General features: G+C 36.1%; 1 protein-coding gene across 1 annotated transcript; it reads right to left on the reverse strand.

The window, feature by feature from the left end:
- Window positions 1-10237: 10237 nt before the first annotated feature.
- LOC137096612 (vitelline membrane outer layer protein 1-like) lies at window positions 10238-19385 on the reverse strand. The gene is made up of 3 exons (XM_067466301.1): window positions 19218-19385; window positions 18041-18138; window positions 10238-10538 (listed from the first exon to the last, which is right to left on the reverse strand). Exons 1-3 carry the CDS (start codon window positions 19383-19385, stop codon window positions 10238-10240), a joined length of 567 nt encoding a protein of 188 aa, XP_067322402.1.
- Window positions 19386-21781: the final 2396 nt, after the last annotated feature.

Genomic DNA, 21781 nt, shown 5'->3' on the forward strand with positions numbered 1-21781 from the left:
TTATTATCATCATCATCATCATCATCATGAACACAACACCCTCTAACATTAAAGCCTTTATAGTTTAGCATATTACCCCCTTGTTCCATCACAAGGTGGAGCAATCTCTAAATAAGTCTGAGGAAAGAATACACTTTAAATACCCTATCCTGATTCAATTTGGTTAATCCCTATTAAAACAGACCCATTAAATCACTTGTCATAAGGTATATTCATCAGAGGTCTACTCTAGTTGGGACGAACAGGATTTAAAATCCTGTATGGGTTGCCTTTGTGGAAAAAAAATGCTGTCCTTCAGTTCATCCCAAAAACTACCACAGAACTACATGGTCTGACCATATTTTTTCTTAGTTCAATTTGTAGCAACTAATAAGACTTGTATATTTCTATCTTGCTCTTCCCAGTTCCCTCAGAAAATCTCGTTGTGAAGTACAATGCAGTTAAACTTACAGTGCAATAGCAATTGGGTGTCCTACAGGTGGAATGAGAGAAAGCCTGCAGTGAGCAGCAAATATAAGGGCATCCAGGGAGGGGAGTAAAGAGGGGCAGGACAAAAAAAAATGTGGAGTCACTTATTCTGAGTTATAACTTACTATGCCCTATTGCTTGATAACTGAGTGTAACAGAATAAAGGCTGTGAAGAATTATTTGTCCACTGCTTATCTTTTTCTCTATTGTCTATAAAAGCAGAAACCTATTCACAGCTGTAGGAAGTATCCTGAAAAGAGCCATTTCCAAACAGGGGGTTAGCAAGTGGTCCAAGTCCAATCTACACAATACAGCAAAGAGGCAACAATTGCAGGTAATAACACCATTGAAGGAGATAGTCTGTTCTAAAATCCAAAATTTATTCCAACAGAATTTAGAGTCAAGGGTTAATCCAAACATCCTAATGCCAAAGTCCAAGAGATATTCTAAAGTACATGAAACCAAACGTCTTCAATAGTCCGAGTTCACCACTCCAAAAACTGCAGTTGCTGCCAGCAACAAGGGGCCACTCTTAAGCATCTTTTATGCAAGCTTCTCAGGTTTTGTCTCATTTCTCTGATAACCTGGAGGACCTGTGAAATAACTTTCTGCCTTTAAAGGTCTAAAATAGCCAGAACACTTAACCCTGCCTCCATCTACTCAGGTGAATGTACTTGTACTACCTCTGCAGTCTGAGAAGTGCTAGCTTCCTCCATGGGCTCTTTCAAGCTTGGCTGAGGAAGCTGTTTGGCAATGCTGAACTCTAGCTCAAAAGATGGCTTTTCAAATAGCATTTCCTCACCCTCGCTGTCAGAACAATCAATGACAGGACGTGTGAGGTGACTCTGAAAAAGTAGAGCTGTAATTCTTTTCTTTGAGCCCTCTCAAATACTTTCATTGTACTTTCTTTAATATATGACCCCAAAAAGGTTTAACCCATATTCATTCACCAAATCCTGCCAGATATAGAGGGATGCCTGTGTGTATATTTGTGTTAAGAAACGAGCCATGTTCTTGTGTACAGGATTTCCAGTCATCACACCTAACTCTACGACTGACTCTTGTTGTTGTGGCATCACTTTGACTTTGATGTATGGCAACATTATGAACAACAGACCTCCAAATCACTCTGTAACTTATCAACAATCCTTCTTCAATCTTGCATATTCCATATGGTGTCTGCCATTATTGAGTCTATTCACTTGTAATGCAGTATTTTTCTTTTACTATTACTTTCTACTCTAATAGAAGGGTGAGAAGGGTGGCCTGTAAATGTCATACATACATAAATACATAATAAGCATTATTATCCTTTAATAATATCATGTCTTCTCATGATGGGGCCAAAGTATCACAGTCTCAGCTTAGTCTGTCTAGGTCGGTCAGTCCAGATTTGCTCCAATATCTGTTTTTTGGCAGACTGTGATATCTACAGAACTCTCCTCTACTATGACCTTTCTAGTGAATTGAGCCTCTTCCCAACAGATTTCTTAACTGTACAGCTTTCATAGTTATATGTAGATACTATGATGGCATGGACAAATCTGTCTTTGATATACAACGAAAGCTTCACAGTTCAGGATCCTGTCTAATTCCTTCTTCTCTAGCCTTCTGACTTGCTTCTGATTTCTGGACTAAAGTCATCATTCTGATTGACTGATCCAATGGATAGAAATGTTGAGAGCCGCAATTCTTAAATATATGTAAATTATTGGTGACCATTCTGTTATGTTTTCTTAGTCCCAACCTACAGTGGAGATGCACCCCAAGACAACACTTATGTACTTTCCATTAGTTCAGTACAATGAAGGTAAGATTATCTCAAAATATTCATTCGAGGCTGAAAGACAGATTTCCAACAGAAGAAGTATGAAATAGTTATAATTTTGCACAGTTCTAGATATATCTGATGTCTTGAGGTATTGTATAGATATAGTGAGATGTTTGAGAGTAAGCACATAGGGTATCTATGCAGAGGTTTTGAGTTGCTTTTATTTTGTGTAAAAAACATTGCTAATTTTTCCTAAAAAGTTAAAATGCATTTTTGTAAGAAGCCCTCAAATATGAAAGATTTTGTATTTTATTTGCTATTTTGAAGTTACTATTTGGATTATTTTCAAATACAGAAGAAGAATGAGGCAAAATGCCTTTCAATGGCCATATTTTGCTTCCCGGTGAATCTTCTCTGTGTTTTATTTCAGCTGCCCAGATCCCATATGTCTCCTTATCCCTGAGTCATATTAAATCTTTAATTTTGGACCCAAACCCTGCCTATGAATTATACATGAGGTCAGCCTATATCTGAAAGTATAATCTCAGTTATACTCAGTTAATGATATATGCTAGTGTTTTACCAGTCTATATGGCTTTGTAAATTGGGTAGAAAGAGATATTTGTTACCTCACCAACAATAAAAACAGCAATGTCTGTGGAGAACAGAGTAGCAAGCTTCCATGTTTTTGTCTTTGTTGGGAAATGTCAGGAGAGTGCCTGAAAGTGTCTGGTTACAGTTATACAACTGGACAATGAAAGAAGACATTAATATTCCAGATCACTAAAAAGTATATTCAGTGGCAATCCGGGAAATTGCAGTGGCATCATCTCCTTCTGTTGCTCAGCAGGAAACGTACAGCCACTTGATTCTTGGGTGTTCCCTAAATGAACACACACTTAAATCAGTCATGTCCTGATTTTTTTGGACTATATTGTTTATCATGGCTTATATTTTTTGTTGTTGCATAATATTTGAGAATCTGCTGGAGCCTATGAAAACTCGTGTTGTAATATCTTGTTGCATCTGCACTTCAGAATTAATGCAGTCTGACACCATTTTCATTGGCATGACTCAATGATATATAATCTTGTATTTGTAGTTTGGTGGGGCACCAGACCTTTTTGTCAAAGTAAGCTAAAGAAGTTATAAAACTATAGTTCCCGTGATTCCACAGCAATGAGCCATCTTACTTACAGTGGTGTCAAACAGCACTAATTCTACTGTGTGTTATTGTTCATTCATTCAGTCATCTCCGACTCTTCGTGACCTCATGGACCAGCCCACGCCAGAGCTCCCTGTCAGCCGTCACCACCCCCAGCTCCTTCAAGGTCAGTCCAGTCACTTCAAGGATGCCATCCATTCATCTTGCCCTTGGTCGGCCCCTCTTCCTTTTACCTTCCACTTTTCCCAGCATAATTGTCTTCTCTAGGCTTTGCTGTCTCCTCATGATGTGGCCAAAGTACTTCAACCTTGTCTCTAGTATCCTTCCCTCCAATGGGCAGCCGGGCTTTATTTCCTGGAGGATGGACTGGTTGGATCTTCTTGCAGTCCAAGGCACTCTCAGAACGTTCCTCCAACACCACAGTTCAAAAGCATCTATCTTCCTTCGCTCAGCTCTAGTGTGGACTGATCCATAAGGCCACAAAGAGTCGAAAATGACTGAACAAATAAACAACAAACAAGCAGCCTATGGAAGTGAACCATATGAATAAAGCAATTATTTTAGTAAGAATGAAATAGATTTCTTTCACTTCCTGTTGTTTCACCCTGGTTCTGAATTATAAGTTGTCTGTAAATTGGATGGGACTGCCTGTACTAGATTTGCCATTTTGGAAAGCATCAGAAGCACAAGCAGTACAAAGCCCAATTACACAATCCACCCAGGATTACCTGTTGAACGTGTCTCTCCCTATGAACCATCAAGGACTTAAAAATAATCTGGGGAAACCCTGCTCTCGGTCCCGCCACCATCACATTTGGTGGGGACAAAAGACAGGGCCTTCTCTGTGGTGGCCCCTTGGCTGTGGAACTCCCTCCCCATATGCCCCCTCCCTCTTGACTTTTCGCAAGACACTTAAAACTTGGCTGTGGGAGCAAGCGTTCGCAGAATAGATGGTTTTTATTGGTGAAGATGAGATTTTATGGACCATATTTTTTGGACTGATTTGGGTGACATTTTAAACCTGGTGAACTATTTTAAATGTATATTTATTATCATTTTATATCATTGTGCCTTTATTGGTGTTTTTATATTGTTGGAAGCAGCCCTGAGTCCCTCTTTGGAGGTCAAGGATAGGATGGGATACAAAGGTTATAAATTAATAATAATAAATAAATATGAGAATTTCAGAGTAACATAGGTTTTAGGCCATATTTGCAGCAGAATAGTGCTTGATTAGGGATATTAGTCAATGCACCACAAAAATCTCAATCAAAAAGGAATCATTTCATCATAGATGTTTACTTATATTCATTGGTCTAACAACTGGATTTAGACTACTTTCTTTTGCTGACACTCATGTGGGTCTCAAAATCTATTCTTTCATATCAATCACAATTCAGTTACAAATCAATAAACTGCCCATCAAGAATTCCCTCAATGTGCACTTTTGAGGTTCTATGATTAATTTTGGGGAAGGGGAAATCATAATAAAAGATGGAAAGAAGGAAAGAGATTTTGACATATTGTTACTCTTCAAGGTGTTTGAAAAAGAGGGTATGATAGAAAGACATTTACCTTAATTGCAAATCCATTGGCATGTCCTGAAATACAGAATTGTGCCCGCCCCCAAAATCCCTCCACTCCTCCATTTGGCACTGTTAGGACTGCATTTGATTTCCGACTTTCTGCATCCCAGACACAGCAGAAGACCAAGCAGATCACAATGTTCACTGAGAGAGCCATTGGAATGCAATCTATTTCAGATCCATCTGCAAAATGATTCTGGGAAGTAAATGTCTAGAGATTTTTAATACAATTTAGTGGAAAATCCTTCTCGGTCACTTCTGAAATCTAAAGGCAATTACCTCTAGCTACAAAAAAAGTACTTCAAGGGCCCAAATGTAGGATGGCCAATAACAGTGGATATGTTCCTTTCCCCTTTAATTATAGGAACTAATCATGAATTAACTAGCAAATTGAGAAATCATTAGAGATGTGGAAAATTGTTATGGAATAAGTCCAATGAGGCTTCCTGGCTAACGGCATGTATGGAACATTTTAATATAAAAGTTTCACTTGCAGAACTATGCTCCATATCAACCCATTTATCCAGATGCACCATTTGGCTGATACAATTAAGCCATGGCTCTTCCATAGCTGATGGAAAGCAAATGGATCATGGAGGAAGATTGCAAGCTATCATCTAGAGGTCTCAGTAAACTTCACTTATTATCTAGTTACAGGGATAGAATCAAACATTTTCAAAGCCCACACTCTCTACTCTTCAATAGCCATGGGAAGGTACTAGGTGCCTGCATTTTCTAAGTAGTCAAGTTAGGGGCGTGGTGTTTTGTTTTGTCTTTTTTTTTTTTGCAAAAAGTAGGGTGTAATACATCACAGACCCAAAAAGACATAAGTAGGTAGATTAAACTTTCATCTGCCAGTAGTAGGAACCCAGCCTTTGTCAGTCAAACTGAGCTTTAAAGCCCTACATGGTTCCAGGTTATCTACAGAATCACCTGCTTACCAACAATCTGCCCCAAACACTGAGGTCCTCTGAGGGGTGGCTACTGCACCCTGCCAGAAACTAACTGGCAACCACCTCCTGGAGGACCTTTTCATCAGCCACCCCAAGACTGTGGAACAACCTGCCGGTAGAGCTCTGACAGCTACATCAGCTGTCAGAATTTAAGACATAAGTGAAGACCAATCTCTTCTAGCAGGCCTACTCCAATAGTTGTCATTAAAAATTGTAAACTTCTACTCTATGTCTAACTTTTGTTTTGTGTATTTTAATATGTATTTTATGGAAATAAGTTTTAATATGTGTTTTTTGCAGTAATATTAAATGATTATGTGTTTTGATTATATGTTTTAGCAATGTTGTAACTCACCTCAAGCTATGAGGAGAGGCGAATAAGAAATAAAATAATTATAAGGGACACAACACCCTCTAACATTAGAGCATTTATAGTTTTGCATACTAGCCCTCTTGTTCCATCACAAGTTGGAGCAATCTCTAAATAATTCTGAGGAAGGAATACATTTTAAATGCCCTGTCCTGATTCAATTTGGTTAATCCTTATTACAACAAATCCATTGAATCACTTGTTATAAGGTATTTTAATCAGAGGGTCTACTCTACTTAGGACAAACAGAATTTAAAATCCTGTGTGGATTGCCTTTGTGAAAAAAATGCCATCCCTCAGGTCATCCCAACAATTACCAAAAAAACTACATGGTCAAAAAACTACATATTTTTCCTTAGTTCTATTTTTAACAACTAACAAGATTTGTATATTTTTATCTTGCTCTTTCCAATTCCCTCAGAAAAATTCTTTGTGAAGTATAATGCAGTTAAACTTACACTGTAACAGGAACTAGGTGTCCTACAGGTGGAATGAAAGCAAACCTGCAGTGAGCAACAAATGTAAGGTCATCAGGAGAGGGGAGTGGGAAGACAAAGAAATGTGAAAGTCACTCATTCTGAGTTATCACTTGCCATGCTCTATTGCTTGATAACTGAGTGGAACAGAAAAAGGCAGTAAAGAATTATTTGTCCATTGCCTATTTTTTCCACTATTGACTACAAAAGCAGAAGCATAAAGCCAAGACCCATTTCCAAACAGCAAGTTGTCATGCTGTCCAAGTGCAAACTGAAGAATCCAGCAAAGAGGCAACAATGGCAGGGAATAACACCATGCTTGGCTCAGGAAGCTGTTTGGCAATGCTGAACTCTAGCTCTTTTATGAGCTCTCTCAAAGACTGTCATTGGACTTTCTTTAACATATGCCCTCAAAAGGCTTTAACCCATGCCAATTCAACTAATTCTGGCAAGTATAGTGGAGTGCTTGTGTGTATATTTGTGTCAAGAAACGAGCCATGTTTTTGTGGACAGGATTTCTGGTCACTACACTAAAGACTGACTTGTGGTTGTGGCATCACTTTGACTTTGATGTATGGCAACTTTATGAAAAACATGTCCAAATCACTCTGTAACTTAATCCTGCTCAAACCTTGCATAGTCCATATCCCTTTATTGAGTCTATCCACTTGTAATGCAGTTTTCCTCTTTTGCTATTGCTTTCTACTCTAATAAGCATTATTAACCATGATAACAAATCATTTCTTCTAATGATGGGGCCAAAGTATCACAGTCCCAGCTTAGTCAGCTTAGCTTCCTGGGAGAGTTCGGTCCAGATTTGCTCCAATATCTGATTTCTGAGCGAGGTATCTACAGAACTCTCCTCCAGTATGACCTTTCAAATGAGTTGATTTTCTTCTTAACAGCTTTTTGAATGTGGAGCTTTCATAGTCATATGTAGATATATGATGGCATGGACCAATCTCACTTTGATATACAATGATATCTTGACTGTTCTAGCCTTCTACTGATTTCTGGACTAAACTCATCATTCTGATTGACTGATCCAATGGATAGAAATTTTGACAACCCCAGTTCTTAGAGATATGTAAATTATTGGCTAATTCGGTGCAATGATTGTGTTGATTACGGATTGGTAATATGGATGATGCAATTGGACCACGATTTTAGTTAGGAGATGTATTGGATTGTGATTTCGTGTAATATTGTGTATTATGTTTTTTATGGTTTTAATTGTATACTGTGCACTGTATATTTTGTTGTAAACCGCGTTGAGTCGCCAATTAGGCTGAGAAACGGCGGTATACAAGGACAGTAAATAAATAAATAAATAAATAAATATTGGTGATAATTCAGTTTTGTTTTCTTAGTCCCAACCTACAATGTAGGTGTACTCTAAATCAACACTCATAAACATATTTAATATCTTGAGGTATTGCTCAGATATTGTGAGGTGTGTGAGAACAGATAGGGTATCTAAGCAGAGGTTTTTGAGATGCTTTATATTGTGTTAAAAGCATTGCTATTTTTTTTTTAAAAAAAAATGAAATTGCATTTTTGTAAGAAGCCCTAAAATATGAAATATTTTGTATTATATTCACTATTTTATTGAATAGATTACTGCAACACACTCTACGTAGAGTTGCCTCTGAAGACTGTTCAGAAGCTTCAATTAGTCCAATACTCGGCAGCCAGGTTGCTCACGGGAGCGTTATACCGAGAGTGTACAACGCCCTTGCTTCACCAGCTCCACTGGCTACCTATTAGCGTCTGAGCACAATTCAAAATACTGGCTTTGGCCTATAAAGCCCTTAACAGTTCTGGTCCAGTTTACCTATCTGAACATATCTCCTACTATGAACCACCTAGGAACTTCTGATCGTCCGGGGAGATTTGGCTCGCTGTCCCGTCCCCCCCCCCCCCCCCGTCCCCCACCGCCATTGCAATCACAGTTGGTGGGGACAAGAGGCAGGACCTTCTCCGTGGTGGCCCCTCAGCTATAGAATTCCCTTCCAAGTGAAATCAGATCTACTCCATCCCTCCTCACTTTCTGGAAAAAAGTGAAATCCTGGCTTTGGGATCAGGCCTTTGTGGGTTAGACTACCTTGATGGCAAAGCTATGGTTTTAATGGACTCTGATGGACTGCTCTTAGGATGATGACTTAAATTGGCGATAGTTTTAAAGTTTTTATAATGTTTTATGCTGTTTTTACTTGATATATATACCTATGTTTTTTGTTGTTGTTAGCCGTCCTGAGTCCCTCTGTGGAGACTGAGATAGGATGGGATATAAATGTCCTAAATAAATAAATAAATATTTTTGTTACCATTTGGATTTTTGATGAAGGTAGTGATGCAACGATCAAGTAAGCATTTTTCTAAATATTCAAACTTTTTAAGCCCCACAGGTCAGTTGCCTAAATTATAGTAGACCACATGCATACATAAATTAAGTTGTATTTGAGGTCATATATGGTTGCCTACAACCTTTCAAAGACAGAAGAATGAGGCAGAATGCCTTTCAATTACCATATTGCAAAATAGCCCTTGACTTATCCATGGATCATATCACAATCTCTAATTTTGAACCTAAACTCTGCCCATGATTTATACATGAAGTCAACCTATATCTGAGAATATAAAATATTAATATTTCAAAGAAAAATGTTTTTTTCTGGGTAAACAGGAAAATTTCTCTTTGGGAATTTTTGGAGGGAGCTACCATGGAAAATTCACAAGGAAGGCATTTTTTCCACCTTCTGTTGAGATCACCATGAGCTTTATGTCTTCCAGAAGTGGCATATCATCCAATACATAACCGTTGCTCTGAAAATTGCTTTGTGAAACAGTCATGTTCAAGACAACAATTCAGCTTTAAAGTCCCCTATGCTCCAATTCTGTGGAACTCATTGCCTCCATACATTAGAGCAATGTCGGAGTTGCAACCTTTTGTAAAGGCACTCAAGACTTGGCTGTTTGGTTGTGCATTTAAGTAATCAGATCAAATTGCCAAATAGTCACTGTTGAATGTTTTTATGTTGATTGTTTTTATATTGTGTAAATGCTATTTTAGATTGTAAGTCGCTCGGAGCACTTTGGTGGAGAGCGACTAATTAAGAAATAAAGTGAAGTGAAGTGAAGAAAAGGGAGGGAATACCAGCACTATGGCCGAATAAGATTTTAAAAGCCACTTATGAGAATGACACTATTTAAAAAGGTCTGTTCATTAACCTGTGCCTGTTTTTTTCTGTTGATCTTCCTTTCATCCTTCTGTTGGCCTTCTATCCATTTACAACACTTGTAGAGTCAAGAAATCGAATGAAGAAAAATAAAGCATGCACTCATCTCTTTGTTTAAGATTTAATTGTGGTGAACATTCATTGCACCAATGAGCTAGCAATGCAGACAGCTCTTCTCCCTGTTGTCAGGAGGCTAAAACTCTTACACTTTAATCACAGCAGTAGAACTTAACATCATTAAGTCCGGTGTTGTCATGCATGATTCCAGCTTTCTCAGGCTCCACTTTTGATTGGATCCCACATATAGCACCTTTTTCGCAAGCCTTGCTCCATGGTCCATATGTACCCCACTCTTTTGATTCACCCTTCAGCTGCTCCCCGCTTTGACATTTGAACAGAATGTTGTTGGCTGTACTATCATCCATCGGTCCCTGCGCTGCTTCCACATTTAGAGAAAAAGAGCTCAGGTAGTCTTTGGAACAACTTATAGTCTTTGACCACTCTCCTTTCCTGTTAGAGAAAACAATGATCACAATTGTCAGAGAAATACATTTGGATGGATTCCAGAAAAACTCAATGCTGACCTAAGGAATGAAGCCATAAACCATGTTTAGAGGAAAACTGGCCTGCAAGATGTTATGGATCAACAGCTCATACAATTCTTTCTGACTAGAGTTTTGGAGAGATGAAATCCAAAATATCTGTCAGGTCAAACATTCCTAATCATTTTGGAAACATTGATGATTTCCTTCTAAGTTCATACAGATATTATATAAACCAGCAACTAGTTCAAGAAAGTATAGCTGGATGGTTGGAATCCTGTAGATCAGTTGTGATCATTCAGTCAATCAATGAACAGTGCGACAATGCATAGAGAAATCCATCCTATTCAATGGCTCTGCTGTAGCTGTGTCTAATAATAGGATTTAGATTTGATCCCCAAAATCATGTTAAAAGTAGAAACATCTACAGTACAACATGGCATGGTATGCTTTAATTGTCTAAGCAGAATAATAGAATCATAGTTGGAAGAGACAACAAGGACCATCCATTCTAGCCCCCTGCCATGCAGAAACAAAGAAACAAAGCAAGTCTATAAAGGATATAGACTGTGATGTCTGCAATTACCTGGAAGTTAGAAGGAACATTTATCTATTTATTTACTTCACTTTTATACCATTTTTCTCATGGCGGGGGGAGCGGGGGCTCAAGGAGATTTCCAATATATTTGTGGCAAAAATTCAATCCCTCACATACACAGCATAAATCAAAAATAACATATGACTATCCTATTAAATCATAAAACATGCACATTTAGACATTAAACAGTTGAGTTAAAACATATTAATACAAACGTTAAAATCACGTAATTCAAAAATCTTGGTCCAAGGCCATTCTTAATTTCAAATATCAGTTGTACATAATTCTGATCATTCCTTGTATTGCTTACTGCCCAATGGCTTGGTCCTCCAGCCAATTTTTTTCCCTCGAAGGCCAGGAGAGAAAGCACTGATCTGACTTCATTGGGGAGGGAGTTCCATAGTCGAGGAGCCACCAGTGAGAAGGCCCTGTCTCTCGTCCTCACCAGTTGCACCTGCAAGAGAGGTGTGACCAAGAGCAGGGCCTCCCCAGATGATCTTAATCTCTGAGATTATTCATAGAGGGAGATACATTTGGCCAGGTCAGTTGGGCCGGAACTGTTTAGGGCTTTATAGGCTAAAGCCAGCACTTTAAATAATGCTCAGTAGCAGACTGGCAGCCAGTGGAGCTGGCATAACAGGAGGTTGTATGCCCCCTGTACCCTGCTCCAGTTAGCAATCTGGCTGCAGCCTGATGGACCAATTGGAGCTTCCAAACAGTCTTCAAATGCAACCCCACATAGAGTGTGTTGCAGTAGTCTATTTGTGATGTAACCAGAGCATGGACTACCATGGCCAAGTCAAACTTTGCAAGGTACAGGCACAACTGGCACACAGGCTATAATTGTGCAAATGTTCCCCTGGCCACCTGTGGTTCCAGATCAGCGATAAATCCAGGAGAACTCCCAAGCTGTGAACCTGTGTCTTCAAGGGCAATGTAACCCCATCCAACACTGGCTGTAACTCTATATCCTGTTCAGCTTTACAACTGTCTTGTCTGGATTCAATTTCAATTTGTTCACCCTCATCCAGACCATCACAGCTGCCAAGCATCACTTCAGGACCTGAACAGCCTCCTTAGCAGTAGGTGGAAAAGAGTAGTAGAATTGAACATAGACTTATAGAATGATAGAATCCTATAGTTTGAAGAGACCTCTATGAAATGTAACTTGGTAACAAAGTATTGAAAGATTATGAAGGTAGATATATAATAATGTATGGTGAAATAAGGGAAGGTGGATATGTATTAGTAAATGTATATACACCAAATGTAAAACAGCATGAAATTTATATGAAAAAGTACTAGGTCAGATAGAAAACTATCATCAACAATACATAATATTTGGAAGAGATTGCAATTGTTGTATGATAAATAAGATAAGACTACTCAAAAGGCAAAAATTTAAAATAGTGAAACAATGGACTTAAGTAAAGTGATGAATAAATGGCAATTAAAAGATGTGTGGAGAGTGGTAAAGGGAGAGGAAAAATATACATATTACAAGGTTGTACATAAAGTATATACAAGAATTGATTACATTTTTGGTTCTAAAAATATGTTAAATAATTTTAAATGCTGATATTGTAAATATTAAAGTTTCAGGCCATGCCTTGGTGTCAATTGAGATTGCTTTAAATGTGATTATGATAAAATGAGAAACTGGAGATTAAATACTAAAATTTTGAACTATAGATAAATTGTGGCTAGAATAAAAACTGACTGAATGGCAAGAAATTTGGGGAATTAATAAAAGGGAATTATCAGAAGGAGTATTATGGGATACAATGAAAGTGGTGGTGAGAAGACTATGTATAAAAGAGACAATTAATATTTTAAAAAGCAAGAAGAAAGGAAAGGAAATTTGGAAAAAGCAATAGAAGCTTTAGAAAAAGAGTACACAATAAAGAGAGATATCCAAATATACATAAGGGTAGGAGGCAAAAGAGAGGAATTTGATAAAATTGAAGTAGACAAAGTACAAGATTATTTAACATACTTAAAAAGGGATTTTTTTAAATTTAGCAATAGGAACTCAAAGCTATTGGTCACAAAAAAGAGAATGGAAAACATGATAAATATGATAAAAGATAAAATGGGTAAAATATGTAGATCAATGAAAGAAAAACTAACGATTTTGAAGGGTTTTTATAATGAACTATACCAAACAAAAGTCAGCTCCATAGAAAAAATTAGGAAATATGTGGAAGAAAATTGGGAGAGTAGGATGGAGGAGAAAGATAAAGAACTATTGGAATAACCTATTAAAAGGACAGAAATAGAGGAAGTTATTAAGAATTTAAACCTGGAAAAGCTCCATGTTTGGATGGATTGGGAACAGAATACTATGAAGGTTTTAAAGAAATATTGATTCCAAAATTGAGAGAATTGTAGAATGGAATAATGAAAGGAGAGAAAATACCAGAATAATGGAGGAAGTCATTAATAATACTAATACCAAAACCTCATAAATATTTAACAGACCCAGGATCATATAAGCCCATATCATTAGTTAATCAAGATACAAAGATATTATTAGCTATAATAGCCAATGGAATGAATAAATGCTTGTACTAATATATAAAAATAGAACACTGTGGGTTTGTAAAAGAAAGACAAATGTCAAATTTGATACGGAGTGTACTGAACAAAATCCATATTTGTTGAGAGAGAAAGATAAAAGTGGGGATATTAGCATTAGATATATTTAAAGCTTTTGATTGTGTGGAATGATGGAAATTAGGGGAGATTATGAATAAGTTCTTGTGGGTTTTTTCGGGCTATATGGCCATGTTCTAGAGGCATTTCTCCTGACGTTTCGCCTGCATCTATGGCAAGCATCCTCAGAGGTGAGGTCTGTTGTGAATTATGAATTCACAACAGATTGTGAAGATTATGAATAAATTTGGAATGGGAAGTAAAATAAAAGGATTATTAGAACAATCCTACAAAAATTCAGCATTAGTAGCAATTAATGATGGGGAAACGAAATAAATAAAAGTGACACTGAGAACAAGACAAAGCTGCCCTCTATCACCAATTTGTTTTGCTATGGTGGTAGAATTATTTGCAAATGCCATTGGGAAAGATAATGATTTAGAAGGGATAGGAATAAAGGAAAAGCAAAAGGAGAGCTTATTTGCTGGTGATACATTGTTATTTTTAAAAAATATGGTTGGTAAAATAAGTAGATTATTATATCACTTAGAGATATTTGGGGAAACAACAAGTAAGTTGGAATAAATCAGAAATGATGTTATTTAATTATACAAAAAAAAGAAAAATACTTTATAGAACAGAGGAATATATGAATTAGAATCAAGAACAAATTAAAATATTTGGGAGTAATTATAACAAAGGACTTTAAAGAAATGGAAGAAGTAAATCTAGTAGCATTAAGTAAAGTAGTTCATAAATTATTATAATATGAAAATATACATTTATCTTGGTTTGTAAAGATAGCATTAGTCAAAATGATAATTCTTGCAAGGATAAACTTCATTTTTAGAATACTACCACTCCAGATTACAGAAGAAGCACTGAATAAATGCAACAAATGATAAATAAATACTGCAATGGCAATAAAAGAAATAGATTAAATAAAAAATATGGTACAGATCACAGAAAGAAGGAGGATTAGCACTTCCCAATATTAAAGAATACTATGAAGCAAAGAGACTGAGATTGATTATAGAAGGAATGATAAATAAGATAGATATAGAATGGCTAACAATAGATTCGGAAAAAATTAGAGCAAGAAATTTGGAATATCTTTTTTATAGAGTTTACGAGAAAAGAAATTAGGGAAATTGGAAACCCAATGTTGAGTGATATAGTAGATATATGGAACATATACAGGAGAAAGGTGATAGTGGATGGTTCAGTAATAACACTAATTGCGACACTTCTCACCATAGGTTATGGGGCACTGTATCTGAGTTTAAATTATTGTTTTATATGCTATTGGTTTTATTTTTGTATTGTGCTGTGTGTTTATTTTATATGTTGCTTTAGGCATTTTGTGCCATATGTAAGCCACCCGGAGTCCCTTTGGGGAGATGGAGGTGGGGTACAAAAATAAAGTTATTATTATTATTATTGTTATTGCTACTACTACTACTATTGAAAGGAAATTTCCAAAAAATCAAAAAAACTCAATAGATAAAAATTAAGGAAAAAACTTAGATAAAATAGAGGATTTGATAAAGGTTGGAATGAAGAAGAAAATGATTATGGAAGAATTCAGGGGAATAATATTGACATGGTTCCATTGTATACAACTAGAACAATGGTTCAAAAATTGGGTTAAAAATGGAAGTAAGCTTAATCAATTTGAACAAATAATACAAAATGGAAGATATAGATGAACATAAAAATTTGAAAGGAATAACTAGCAAAGTACATAATATATTGAATTAAAGAAGGGGAAAAAATTGGACAGATGAAAGAAGTGACTCAAGGAAGGGGAGCACAGTGGCGAGGGATAGAAAATATGTATGTGTGAAAATAAAATAGATGCAAAATGATAATGTATTGTAGATTGTATTGAATATTGCATGTCTGCTTAATAACAAGTGATGTATCACAAATTATTGAATTATGATAAAATAAAAAGATTAAAAGTGGGACAAAACAAGGTTTTCCACTCTTCTCTAGTTTATTTGCCATGGCAATAGAAACTTTAGCTAATTTAATTAGAAATAAAAAAAAGACTAAAAGGATTTCAATTAGGTAAGGAATAAAATCAAAGTTAATTGATATGCCAAAGATGCAATGACAACATTAGGAACACCAGGGGATTCCATAAGGGAAGTAGTAAATATAATTGAAAGGTATCAGTTCTTACAATAAATCTTGAAAAATCAGAGATTTTACATAAAAATCTTTCTTGGAAAGAGTTAAAAGTAATCCAAACAATCCTGGGAATAAGACTGGGGGCGGGGGGTGGGGAGAAGCTTAAATACTTGGGAGTATATATCCCAAAAATCTAAATATTATAATACAAATAAATTGCAATCAATGATGGAAACAAATTAGTAAGCAAATTCAAAATTCGAATAAATAGAACTGAAACTTAACAAATAGGATCAAAATAGTCAAGATTATGAGTCTTCCAAAATTTCTATTTCAACATACCAAATAAAACAAATTTAAAATTGGGCACCACAATCAAAACATGGGTGGTAGGATCCAATAAAAGCAGAATATCTACTTTATCATTCAATTGCCACAAGAAAATGGAGAATGGGAAGCCCACAACCGACAAAGTTACTTTGAAGCATGCCAGCTAATGAAACTACTAGAATTAGATTTTGATGAGACAAAAAGATGGGTAAGAATACAGAAGTCAGTAACTGGGTGGGACCACTGTTTGTGTCTAAAAGAAAGGATGAACAGTCAAGAAATAAAGAAAATAAAAGGAAGTCCGCTATCCTCAACATTAGAATGCTGGAAATAATTGCAAAATAAATTCCCATTGAACAAAATAAACAGACTTCCAATAGGGATATTATAAAATAAGAAACAGCATATAGAGAGAGAAGTGAAAATAAAATTTAAATAAAAATAGTATAACAAAGATAGATGGCCTTATAAATTTGGATGGAACAATAAAAGACTGAGAAGAGTTAAAAGACACATGTGGATCAACCAATTTGTTGTTATGGCATGGAATGTCACAAAAGATAACAGTGTGGAAAAAGAAAGAAGGTTTCAAGATAGATATAGACAGAGGCGGCCCTAGGTAATTTTCAATGGTAAGCAAACAGTATTTTGGCGCCCCATCAACCAATCACTGATATATATTTTCTGTTCGTCATGGGAGTGCTGTGTGCCATATTTGGTTAAATTCCATCATTGGTGAAGTTCAGAATGCTCTTTGATTTTAGGTGAACTATACATCCCAGTAACTACAACTCGTATATGTCAAGGTCTATTTTCTCCCAAGAGCGCCTCAAGAGCACCCCTGAGCAAAATCAACTATACTGCAAATGTTTACTTTGCGTAATGGGTTAAGCCGCCCCTGGATATAGATCAAATATTACAATGGAATATGAGAAAAAGAAAGAAATTATGGGATTCATATATAACAAATTAATAAATAACCAATACAATTTACAACCCACACTGTTAGAAGCATGGAAAGACAAAATAAACTATAATCAGAAGAACATAGCAATGTAGAAAAGTTTAATCCAAAAACATAAACATTCAAAAATCAAAGAAATACAATGTAAAAGGTATCAGACCGACCGAAAATTAGTACACATTATGAAAAGAACATCTAAATTCTATTGACATGAATGCAGAGAAACTGGAACTTTTATTCATATGGGACTGTGCCAAGATACAGAATTCTATAGGAAAATGGGGGGGGGGGAGGTGGAAAGAAAAAAATAGGGTTGAACACAAACCAGTTTTTTTACCCTGAAACTGGAAGGGAAAAGTGTCAAAAAAGATTGTACCAAGACAACAAAATATATGTTATCTGCAGCACAAGCTATTGTTGCTCTGAGATGGAAAGAGCATAGAAACGGGATATACAAAAAGTGTACGAATAGTGAGGTGGTGTCAAACAGCTTTAATTCTACTGTGTAGATGCTTGTCCTGATATTGTCTTTCCTGGTACTGATATTATTATTATTATTAGTAGTAGTAGTAGTATGCAGATTATTCTCTTAACGAAGATTCAGAGCAGCAGACAGTGCTAAAACAATATAATATTACTATTGAAAGACTATAAACATTAAAATAGAATTTAATACCATGCAATTTAAAAGTAAACCACTTAAACCATTAAAAACCTATTTAAAATACAAATCTAGAGAATTTCAGGAATAAAATCGAAGAGTAAAAGGAAGAAAATAAATCCTCACCCTCCAACTGAAGACTCAATTGTTTCTCCAGATTGACAGTAGAGACGGATGCCATTCAGAGATGAATCATCCTTGAACATACCTTGCGGTGCCTGCACCTGATAAAAATGAAAAAGAGACTGTGTTGAAATACTTGCCCTAACTGGCTTTCTGTATGCTTTTTGTCAGAATTTTTGAGGCGCACTGTTTTGCACACCTAATCAAGCACTATTCTAGATTAATCTGAAGTTCTCATACCCTGAGTAGCTTTGTACTTCTTGTGCTTCCTGATGCTTTCCAAAATGACAAATCCAGTAAGGCAGTCCCATCCAACTTACAAACACTCATAATTAAGAATGGGGATGAGAAAACAGGAGATGAGAGAAATCTATCCCTAGGAAGGGAAATTAACCCCTGAAAGAATTATGATGGGGAAAATGTGTCTCAATTGAATTTTTTTCACAATCCTTGCTTCCACAAGTAGCCAATGAAAGACAACTATATGAATAAGGTAATTATGTTAGTAAGAATGGTGTAGATTTAATCTAGGATTTTCATTTTTTTAAAATAATGCGCGTTTTAAATGACTTATTGCAACTTCTGTGCCATCCCTGATTACATTCATATTTTTTAAAATACCCTTTTTGTAAGCTTGTCATGGGTTTTAATCATGGAAAAACTCCAAAGGTTGTGTAATTTTACAAATCTGAAGCTGGTAAGAGGCATGCAGGGAATTTATATGAATGGATTGGAAAAGCTCTCAATTCAGCCTGAGAAGTAGTCATTTTGTAATATTCAGTGACTCATACTGCACTTTCTTATTTGTTCTCCAAGTTGCATTTGGTGTTCTTTTAAAAAAAATTCCCAAAGCCAGTTACTAGTTCCAAATAAAGATAATAGGTATTGGCTTATAATCATAGCTCTAACTTAGGTATAATAAAAAATGACTGGATTTAGACTACTTTCTTTTGCTGACACACACAAGGCTCTCAAAATCTATCCTTTCATATCACTGACTATTCAGTTATAATTCAAACAACTAACCATTAAGAATTTCCTCAATGTTCACTTTTGGGGTTCTATGATTAATTTTGGGGAAGGGGGATGCATAATGAAAGATGGAGGAAGGAAAGTAATTTTGACATATTATTAATCTTCAACGTGTTTGAAAAAGAAGATACTATAGAAAGACATTTACCTTAATTGCAAATCCATTGGCATATCCTGAAGTACAGAATTGTGTTTCCCCCCAATCGCCCCACTGTGCTCCATTTGGCACTGTTAGGACTGCATTTGATTCCCGACTTTCTGCATCCCAGACACAGCAGAAGACCAAGCAGATTGCAATGTTCACCGAGAGATCCATTGGAAAGCAGTCTATTTCAGATCTACCTACAGAAGGTTTGCGGAAAATAAATGTCTTAAGATTTTTAATACAATTTAGTGGAAATTCCACCTGGACCACTTCTGAAACATCTAGCCACCAAAAAGTACTTCAAGGGTCAATAATAGTGGATATTAGGGCTGGGCGGTTTCGTTCGTTAATTTCGTAATTCGTTAATAATTCGTTATTTTTTGGGTAAACGAAGCAATAACAAACCATTCAGGAGCAACTAAAAAACGAAACGAATTTTTAAATCTATTTCGTAATTGTTTTGTAATTGTTTCGTTATTATTTCCGTATGTCTGGTGCAAGTTTTATAGTTGTTTCCCTCCCCTCTCCCTGGTTGCAAGCGGTCGGCATTCACCCCACTTCCGGGTCCCTGGCCTCTGCTTAAGTGGATCAAATTCTCCTCTCCTCCTGTCGTCACCTCACCTCGTTCCTCACTCTGGCCTGCGTGCATTGGGCAAAGAGACACAGCAGTACAGCACTCAGAGACCTGTTGCCTGCCTAACCTTTTTCCTTCTCCAGGTTAAAACTATTATATTTATTATATTTATTATATTTATTATTATTATTAAGAATGGATGGTCATCTTTCAGTACTGCTTTCACTGTGCCTTACATGCACAAAGGCAGAAAATGGTTTGTTGTTATTATTATTATTATTATTATTATTGAGAAGCATTGTCAAACCAGAATAGAGATCTCACCCCTCCTCTCTCTCTCTTTCCCCCCTCTTTCCTTCTCCAGGTTAAAACTATTATATTTATTATATTTATTACTATTATTATTATTATTAAGAATGGATGGCCATCTTTCAGTACTGCTTTCACTGTGCCTTACATGCACGACGGCAGAAAGTGGTTTGTTATTATTATTATTATTATTATTATTGAGAAGCATTGTCAAACCAGAATAGAGATCTCACCCCTCCTCTCTCTCTCTTTCCCCCCTCTTTCCTTCTCCAGGTTAAAACTATTATATTTATTATATTTATTATATTTATTATATTTATTATTATTATTATTATTATTATTATTATTATTATTAAGAATGGATGGCCATCTTTCAGTACTGCTTTCACTGTGCCTTACATGCACGAAGGCAGAAAGTAGTTTGTTATTATTATTATTATTATTATTATTGAGAAGCATTGTCAAACCAGAATAGAGATCTCACCCCTCCTCTCTCTCTCTTTCCCCCCTCTTTCCTTCTCCAGGTTAAAACTATTATATTTATTATATTTATTATTATTATTAAGAATGGATGGCCATCTTTCAGTACTGCTTTCACTGTGCCTTACATGCACGAAGGCAGAAAGTGGTTTGTTATTATTATTATTATTATTATTATTATTATTATTGAGAAGCATTGTCAAACCAGAATAGAGATTTCACCCCTCCTCTCTCTCTCTTTCCCCCCTCTTTCCTTCTCCGAGGTTAAAACTATTATTTAAAACTATTATTTTCACGTTGCGCAACCGCGTCCGCCATTTTAACGAATTGATTCGTTAATATTAACGAATTGATTCGTTAATATTACCGAAATTTCGTAAATATCAAACTTTTAAAAAGGAAAATTTTGTAATTATTTTAAATAACGAAACACAAAAAACCCCAAAAAACGAATCGATTTTAGAAACAAATTTTTCCGTTGTTACCCAGGCCTAGTGGATATATCTCATTTCCCTCTTCCCACAGCTTTTTATTGGGTGTTGGAAAGCAGAGGGATCATGGAGAAAGATTGCAAGCTATTCTCTAGAGGTCTCAGTAATCTTCATTTAATATATAGCTACAGGGATAGAGTCAGACATTTTCAAAACACACACTCTTTGCCCTTCAATAGCTATAGGAAGGTGCTAGGTGTCTGCATTTTCTAATCGGTCAGTTAAGGGAAGGTATGTTTTGTTTTGTTTTTGCAGAAGGTAGAATGTAATATACCACAGACTCAAAAAAGGCATAAGCGGGTAGATTTATGCTTTCATCTAACAGTAGTAGGAACCCAGCCTTCATCAGTCAAACTGACCTTTAAAACCCTACATGGTTTGGATCCAGGTTACATACAGGATCATCTTTTTTCATACAATCTGCCCCAAACACTGAGTTCCTCTGAGGGATGACTGCTCCAATCTGCCAGAACCCAACTGACAATCATTATCGAGAGGACCTTTTCTTTGGCCACCCCAAGTCTGTGGAACAACCTGCTGCTAGAGCCCTGACAGCTAAATCAGCTGTAAGAATTTAAGACACAACTGAAGACCAATCTCTTCTAGCAAGCCTACCCAGACGGTTTTAATCACAAATGTTAAACTTCCCCTCAATGTTTAATTATCGTTTTTTGTATTTTAATATGTATTTTATGGAAATCAGGTTTAATAAG

The sequence above is a fragment of the Anolis sagrei genome, chromosome 3 (assembly GCF_037176765.1).
Source record: "Anolis sagrei isolate rAnoSag1 chromosome 3, rAnoSag1.mat, whole genome shotgun sequence".
Taxonomy (NCBI): domain Eukaryota; kingdom Metazoa; phylum Chordata; class Lepidosauria; order Squamata; family Dactyloidae; genus Anolis; species Anolis sagrei.